Raw genomic sequence first — 9,004 nt, forward strand, 5'->3', positions numbered from 1 at the left:
TTTATTTATTGAGGCAACTTCTCTTGACATAGCCCTGAAGTTGTGGAACTTATGAAGCAGGCTAGCCTCAAACTCACAATGACTCCTTTTTGTTAACCAAATAAAAACAAAAGAATCTGGGAAAAGGTAATCTGGAATCATACATAGTATATGCCAAATTCTGAAGCAACCTTCCCACAGAGGCCATTGAATGCAGAATTCATGATGTTTTATACCCCTTGTGAATTTAAACTAATGAAAAAGTAAATTAAAGGGGGGATGGAAAACATGTAAAAGAATATACACATAAAACTCTGTTGTGTTTTCTCTTCTTTTTGCAAGAGTCTCACTATGTATCTTAGGCTAACCTGAAAATCAAGATGCTTCTACTTTAGTCTCCAAGGTGCTGAGGTTCAGGTAGGCAACATCACATGCCCTGAAAGATTTGTATTGTAACTATTAACTACAGTTTGTCAATAGCAGTAGAATAGGTATAGAAAGTATGGTGGGTTTTTTTTTTTTAACTTGAGTGGAAAACTATCCAATGTGTAAAGGTACAAACTGATGTATGCAATTCAGTGTGACACTTGAGTGAAAGAGACTGGGTATACAAGTGTAGATACTAAGACCAGGGTGTAGGTTCAGTGGGTAAAGATGTTTGCTGCCAAACCTAAGTTCATGGTGGGGTGGGGGTGGGAGTACAAAACAGAATTGACTCCCACAAGTTGTCCTCTGACCTCCATGTATAGTTTATGACATTTACATGCCACACACAGAGAAAGATCAGTTAAAAATTTAAAAGGCAGGTGTGATGGCGCACATTTTTAATCTGAGTAGTTAGGAAGCTAAGGCCAGCCTGGGTGTTAGCTACATTAGTGAGACGTCATCTCAAAGAAACAAAAAGTACAGGGTCTGGCAGTGGTGGCACACTTTTTTTTTCAAGTTTGTTTATTTTATACCCTGGCTGCCTTTGCTATTTCCCCTCCTCACCTCTCATTTCTCCCCCACAAATCTCCCCTCTGTCTCCCCCAATCCACTCCTCCTCTGTTCCTGTGCAGAAAGTGGCAGGCCTCCCGTGGGTGTCAACAAAGCATGGCATATCAAATTGCAGTAGGAATAAGCACCTCCCTTGTATCAAGGCTGGACAAGGCAACCCAGTATAAGGAATAGGTTCCCAAAAGCCAGCCTAACAGCCCCTGCTCCCACTGTTAGGAGTCCCACAAGAAGACTCAACAACACGCAGCGGAGGGGAGGGCACACACAACCATGGTTGGTATGTAAAATGAAAGAAATTATATATATAAAACACAATGTCACATATATACAGAGGGCTAGCTCAGCCCCATTCAGGCTCTCTGGTTGTTGGTTCATACTCTGAGTTCCTGTGTGCCCAGATTAGTTGCTTCTGTGAGTTTTCTTGTGGTGTCCTTGGCCCCTCTGGCTTGTGCAGTAGGATTCCTCTTGGCCTAATGTTTGACTGTGGGTCTCTGCATCAGTTGCTGGATGAAGCTCCTCTGGTGACAATTTGGGATAGTTACCAATGTATGAGTATAGTAGAATATCATTAGGCATCGTTTCATTGACCTTTTTTTCCCTCCAGTTGTGTTTGTTTCTATCCTATCTCGAGCACTCCAGGCAATGTGGGCTCACTCTTGTGGCATGGGTCTCAGGCTGGGCCAGTCATTGGTTGGCCATTTCCACAATTTCTGCACCACAGAGGCAAGCAGATTTCTGAGTTCAAGGCCAGCCTGGTATACAAAGCAAGTTCCAGGATAACCAGAGCTGTTACATAGAAAAACCCTGTCTTAAAAAAAAAAATTGCTGGGCTTGGTGATATGCACTTTTAATCAGGCAGAGGCAGGTAGATCTCTGTTCAAGACCAGCCATAGCTGCACAGTGAGGTCCTATCTGAAACAATCAAAAATGCAAGGGCCCTGGTAGTGATGGTGCATGCCTTTAATCCCAACACTTTGGAGGCAGAAGCAGATATAACTCTGAGTTTGAATTCAGCCTGGTCTACAGAGCAAGTTCCAGGACAGCCAGGGATCACAAAGAGAACCTGTCTTGAAGAAGTGGGGAGGGGGGGGGGCTGAGGAAGTAACTCAGCCATTAGGAGTCCTTGCTGCTGTTGAAGGGAATGGAGTTCAGTTCTAGCAACCATGCAGGTTAGAACTAGCTGTGGCACAAGCTCCTGTGAACCTTATGCAGTGTTCTGGCTTCTGCGGTACTTCTACATAGACACATGGCATACACCCCTGCCACAGAGATACATACACATCAATTTAAAATTTTTAAGGACTGGAGAGCTAGCACAGTAGTTAAGAGTACTTGTTCCTCTTGCAGAGGACCTGGGTTCAGTTCCCAACACCCACATGGTGGCTCACAACCATCTCTATCTGTATCTCTAGTTCCATGGCATCCAGTATCTACTCTGACCTCCACAGGCATACAGGTACAACATTCATACACATAAAATAAGGATATTTCTTTTTAAAGATTATATTATCTGATTCCGTTTATTTAAAATACAAAACAGACAAAGCTAATACATAGTGGTAAAGATCAGAAAAATACAGATCTTTTATGGCATAGGTACTGACTTAGGCGCTTTCTGAGAGAGTATACAGGTACGTAGATCAGTAAGAACTCAGGAAGGTATGTACTCAAGATTTGTGGCACAGGGGAGGATTTGCTTGCTTTAATATCTTTCAGTTTTGTGTGGTGTGGATTTGTTTTATTTGCTAGGGATTGAACCGAGAACCTCAACTGTACTAGGCAGTTCTCTCTTATTATTTTTTTTCTCTCTTTTTTTTTTTAAAAGAAGATTTATTTATTATATATACAGTGTTTTGCCTGAATGGTCACCTTCATGCCAGATGAGGGTGCCAGATCTCATTACAGGTGGTTGTGAGCCACCATGTGGTTGCTGGGAATTGAACTCAGGACCTCTGAAAGCACAGCCAGTGCTCTTAACCACTGAGCCATCTCTCCAGCCCCATCTCTCTTATTATTTATTTATTTGTTTGTTTGTTTGTTGAGGAAGTTCTAGGCCGACCTCAGACTTTCTCTATAGCCAAGGCTGGCCTTATACTCCTGAGCATCATACTTTGCCACAGAAAGATGGAAATAGAAGAAAGTGCTACCACTCTTGGTTGAGGTTTTTGTTTGATTGATTGAGATGGTGTCTCACTGTGTAGTCCTTATCTGGGCTGAGCTCTTCAGTGTTCGTGGTGCACTCAGAGGCAAAGTCAGGAGACTATTTGTGAGGTAAGGCCAGTCTTGTCTCCATGTAGAGTTCAAGAAAACTAGGGCTACAAAAAAATATCCTTTTGGGGGCAGCAGGAATGTGGGAGAAGAGAGATACTCACTCAAAGGCCAAACCATTTGTAATCCCACCACTGGGCAGGTTGAAGCAAGAGGATAGATCACCAGGAATTTGAGGCTGTGTAAATAAACAAGAGGCTGGGGATAAAGCTCAGCTGAAAGAGTGATTGTTTGTGTAACGTGCACAGAGGCCTGGCTAGGTTCAATCACCAGCACCTCATAAATCCCATGTGGTAACATGGGCCTGTAATCTTAGCACCCAGGAGGTGGAGACAGGAGGACCAAAAGTTTAAGGTTATCTTTGACTGCCTAGTGAGGTTGAGGTCAATATAAGCTCCTACATGAGACCACGCCAAATAATAATGATAATAATAGTAATAAGCTGAACTTTTGCTGTTCATCTTTAATCTAGGCACTTAAGGTAGAGACTGGCAGATCTCTTTGAGTTTGAGGCCAGCCTGATCTACAGAGTGAGTTCCAGGCCAGCTGGGGATACACAATGATACTTCTCTTTTTTCGGGGTGTGAGGTCTAGGTAGGGGTTTCTCACATCACTCTGCCTATTCTAGAACTCACTCTGTAGACTAGGTTGGTCTAGAGCTCACAGAGATCTGCCTGCTTCTGCTCCTGAATGCTGGAATTAAAAGCATGATGGCAGAAGACTCTCGAAAAGACATAAAAGGAAAGGAACAAAACAAGGCTGTAGTTCAGTGGTGGGGTACTTGGGTCACATACAAGTGATGAGAATTTTGTCCTTTTCTCTAGGTCTGTTAATGGAGTGTACCGTATTGGACTCTATGCACTTAAGGATGTGCCAGCTGGGACTGAGCTCACCTATGACTACAACTTCCATTCCTTCAATGTTGAAAAACAGGTAGGAATTTGAATTCAAGAGGGAGCCATTGAGAGTCACATTGAAGAAGACCGTTCTTCACTCTTAAGATGTAGGTCCCACTGTTTGAGAACTCCGGAGACCACAGTGTTCTGCTGCTGTTCTTTTCTTTACTCATGTCTTTTTTTTTTTAATTTTTTTTTTTTTTTGAGATAGGGTCTTGCTATATATAGCCCCTGGCAAGACTACAACTTGCTGTGTTGACTAGACTGGTTTCGCACCTGAAGCAGTCCTTCTCCTTCCTTCCAAGTAGGGTGATAGCATGTGCCAGTATTCTTAGGTTTTATATTTGCTTTGGCCTGTGGGTTGATTGGTTTGTGACCAGTCTGAGGTATCCCAGGCTGATCCCCAAACTTAATTTGTAGCCTTGGGTGTTGTGATTTACCTGTAGAGTGCCAAGATTATAGGCGTGCATCATTATTCCAGTGATTCTAATGAGTCCCTTCCCGCCCTTTCCTCCTCTCCTCTTTCTTCCTTCTGGTGTGTTGGAGTCAGGCTTCCCTCAGATGTGCTGTGTTGTAAACTCCAGATCTTCCTGCCTCCATCTACCAATGCTAAGATTATAGGGATGGGCCACCAGAATATATTTCAGTTGACTATTTGCATGTTTGCATTTAAAGTCCTTGATTCATGCTTAAAACTTCAGGGATCCAAGTCCTTAGGGCACACCCTCTGTGAACTTATAAAAAGGATATATACAGGGTTAAAAAATATTCTCTTTCCTTACAGCAACTTTGTAAATGTGGTTTTGAGAAATGTAGAGGAATCATCGGAGGCAAAAGTCAGCGGGTGAATGGACTCACTAGCCATAAAAGCAGCCAGCCTGTGAGCACACATAAAAAGTATGGACGGTCGAAAGAGAAGAGGAAGTCTAAACACAAGCTGAAGAAAAGGGTGAATCATGATCTCATGGGTTTCCCTAACTGCTGCTCTGAGTCCCCTTCAGGCACTTCCTAGAATAAGTTTCACCACAGGGTTGCATCTTAACATTGGCTTTACAATTTTAGAGGGGAGATCTGATTTATTCTTTTTTTTTTCTCATTGTGCTGTCACCCACATGAATTTTTAGAGAGGCCATCCCTCTGAAGAGCCCAGTGAAAACATCAATACCCCAACAAGATTGACTCCACAATTACAGATGAAGCCAATGTCCAATAGAGAGAGGTACGGTTTTTAATATTGAGTATTTTTAAACGACTTTAAAAAGTTTTATGTGTTGGAAAAAAAAAGTTTTATGTGACTTGCTTGTCAACTTAAAATATGCTGAAATTCATGAATTTGGTTTGTTTTCTACATGAGATCTTTTTGTTGTTGTTGTTGTTTTTTTTAAATCAATGACTTTTTTTGATTTATTTATTATGCATACAACATTCTGCCTCCATGTATGCCCGCACGCCAGAAGAGGGCGCCAGGTCTCATTACAGATAGTTTGAGCCACCATGTGGTTGCTGGGAATTGAACTCAGAACCTCTGGAAGAGCAACCAGTGCTCTTTAACCACTGAGCCATCTCTCCAGCCCTCTACGTGAGATCTTAATTCAACTATAGGAAAGGTGTGTGTGCTTTTGTTTTCGTTTTTATACAGGATCTCACTGTGTAGCTAAGATTGACCTAAAAATCCCTCTATAGACCAGGCTTTCCTCAAACTCAGAGATCCACCTGCCTCTGCCACCAAGTGCTAAGATTAAAGGTAGGTATATGTTTAAAAATCATACTTGTATATAGCTCAATGAAAAAATAAGGAACACATAGAAAACATACCCAGCTGTGTATAATTTAAACAGAAATTTAAGCTGAGCATGGTGGTAAATACCTGCAGGGATCGAGACAGGAAAGTAGGAGTTCAAGGCCATCGTTGGCTATGTTGAGATCAGGGCCAATCTGGGCTACATGAGATCCTGACTCAAAAAAAAAAATTAGCAATATCCATGACTTTATTACCAACATTCAAAGATATTTTCATTTTATTCTACAGATATTATAAACATCTCATACCATATTTATCACTGCATAATTATTGCTATAGTTGTTAGACCAACTACTATATAATACCATCCTTTAAGAATTATGGGCTGAGGGGCCTGGAGAGATGGCTCAGAGGTTAAGGGCATTGCCTGCTCTTCCAAAGGTCCTGAGTTCAATTCCCAGCAACCACATGGTGGCTCACAACCATCTGTAATGAGATCTGGTGCCCTTTTCTGGCCTGCAGATGTATACACAGACAGAATATTGTATAATAAATAAATAAATAAATTGATGGATGGATAGATAGATAGATAGATAGATAGGAAGGAATTATGGGCTGGAGAGATGGCCTAAAGGTTAAGAGCACTAGATGCTCTTCCAGAGGACTTGAGTTCAACTCCCAGCAACCACATGGTGGCTCACAGCCATCTGTAATGCATTCTGGTGTCCTCTTTTGGCCTGCAGTGGAGGTATACATAAAGGCAGAACACTACACATAATATATCTTTAAAAAGAAAATTAATGCACATCTTTAATCCCAGCACTCGGGAGGCAGAGGCAGGTGGATCTCCGTGAGTTCGAGGCCAACATGGTCTACAAGAGCTAGTTCCAGAACAGGCTCCATAGCCACAGTGAAACCTTGTCTCAAAAAACCAAAAGAAATCTCTGTGAGTTCGAGACCAGCCTGGTCTACAGAGCTAGTTCCAGGACAGGCTCCAAAACCACAGAGAAACCCTGCCTCGAAAAAAAAAAAAAAAAAAAAACCAAAAGAAAAAAGAAAGAAAGAAAAGAAAAGAAATTAATGTAGGGAGCACAGGTGGTGATGGTGCAGACTAAAGGTGCAGACTAAAAGTCCCAGCACTCAGGAGGCTTAAACAGGCAGAGCTCTAGTTTGGGGTCTGCCTCTGCCTCCCGAGTGCTGGGATTAAAGGCGTGCACCACCACCGCCCCGCTTGTATTAAAGGGTTAAAGCATTAGGAAGATTGAGAACCACTGGCCGAGAGTGCTGCCTACACGGGATTCCTTTTTTGCCTTGTTTTGTTTTTTTGGTTTTTCGAGACAGGGTTTTCTGTAGCTTTGGAGCCTGTTCCAGAACTAGCTCTGTAGACCAGGCTGACCTCGAACTCACAGAGAACTCACCTCTGCCTCCCCTGCCTCCCAAGTGCTGGGATTAACGGCGTGTGACCACTGCCCAGTCACAGCAACTTTTACAAAGGAAAGCACTTGATTGGGGCGGTGGCATACACCTAGATCCTGTTTCCTATAAAAAAGCAGGAGTGAGGGAGTAAGCTATGGGAAGCAAGCTGGTGGGCAGCAGTCCTCCATGGCTCCCTCTGATGACGAACTGTAACCTGTAGCCCAATAAGCCCTTTCTCCCCAGATTGTTTCTGGTCCTGGTGCTTTATCACGGTGACAGTGTCTTATTTAGGGCTTCCGTTGCTGTCAAGAGACAACATGGCATGTTAACTTATATAAAGGAAAACCTTTTTTTTTTTTTTTAAAGATTTTATTTATGATGTATAGAAAGTCTGCCTCCATGTATGCCTGTAGGCCAGAGGGCGCCAGCTCTCATTACAGATGGTTGTGAGCCACCATGTGGTTGCTGGGAATTGAACTCAGGTCCTCTGGAAGAACAGTCAGTGCTCTTAACCGCTGAGCCATCTCTCCAGCCCCCATAAAGGAAAACCTTTAATTGAGATGTCGACTTACAGTTTCAGAGGTTCCGTTCATTATAGTAGTGGGACATGGCGCTATGCAGGCAGACAGGGTGCTGGAGGAGTAGCTGAATGATCTTGGAAGCAGCAGAAAATGGTCTGTGTCCTGGGAGTAACTTGAGCATGGGAGACTTCTCAAGGCCCTCTTTCTCCATGACACTCCTCCTCCAACAAGACCACACCTCCTAAGAGTGCTGCTCCCTTTAGGGGCCATATTCTTTCAGACCACCTCATCCTGTCTCAAAAAAGAATATAAGGGACTAAAGATATAGCTCAGTGGTTAAGAGCACTTACTGCTCTTCCAGAGGACCCAGGTTCAGTTCCTAATGCCCATATGGTGGCTCACAACTATTTGTAATTCCTGTTCCGAGGGAAATAATGACTTCTTCTGACCTTCACAGGCTCGGAGCATGTATGTGGAGCACAAACATGCATACAGGCAAAACAGCCATACACATAAAAATTAAAAAAAAAAAAGAATGTAGGAACTAGTCATGGTAGTGCATGGTAATGCCAGCACTAGGGCATTAAAGTTGGAGGCAGAACCAGATGAATCTCTGCAAGTTTTAGACCAACCCTCTCTACAAGCCAGTCAAAGTCACATAATGAGAATCTAGAAATAGGGCTGGAGAGATGACTCAGAGGTTAAGAGTGCTGACTGCTCTTCCAGAGGTCCTGAGTTTATTTTCCATCAACTACAAGATGACTCACAACCTTTATATTAAGACCTTTTTCTGCCTTCTGGCCTGCAGGCAGAACACTGTACACATAATAAATAAATCTAAAAAAAGATATAGAACCTGGAAATAAACACACAAATAAATAAAGTCAATACACTGCTAACATGTAGAAGTTACATAATTTGATCCACAGTACACATAGAGAAAAAACATTGATTTGTATGTCTGTATCATTTTGATGTTTTAAACCAGGCCCTCAAGTTTCCTGCTCATACATGTCACATAAAACACACACGGATAAATAAAAATTTAAAAATAAATAAAAGTGGGCTGGAGAGATGGCTCAGTGATTAAGAGCATTGCGTGCTCTTCCAAAGGACCCGAGTTCGATTCCCAGCAACCACATGGTGGCTCACAACCATCTGTAATGAGGTCTGGTGTCCTCTTCTGG

At 42.6% G+C, this 9,004-nt stretch overlaps 1 protein-coding gene across 5 annotated transcripts in view; it reads left to right on the plus strand.

The window, feature by feature from the left end:
• Window positions 1-9,004, plus strand: part of Ash1l (ASH1 like histone lysine methyltransferase) — a 162,722-nt gene that overhangs the window by 112,710 nt on the left and 41,008 nt on the right. For all 5 annotated transcript variants that reach the window (XR_003378742.1, XM_005367130.3, XM_013353766.2 and 2 more), the window contains exons 13-15: window positions 4,068-4,176; window positions 4,924-5,088; window positions 5,264-5,358. Coding sequence is in view for 4 of the 5 variants with exons in the window: in XM_005367130.3 (XP_005367187.1) it covers window positions 4,068-4,176; window positions 4,924-5,088; window positions 5,264-5,358 (369 nt within the window). In the remaining variant the exon portion in view is untranslated. The remainder of the gene's footprint in view (window positions 1-4,067; window positions 4,177-4,923; window positions 5,089-5,263; window positions 5,359-9,004) is intronic.

Source organism: Microtus ochrogaster, unplaced genomic scaffold (genome assembly GCF_000317375.1).
Source record: "Microtus ochrogaster isolate Prairie Vole_2 unplaced genomic scaffold, MicOch1.0 UNK16, whole genome shotgun sequence".
Taxonomy (NCBI): domain Eukaryota; kingdom Metazoa; phylum Chordata; class Mammalia; order Rodentia; family Cricetidae; genus Microtus; species Microtus ochrogaster.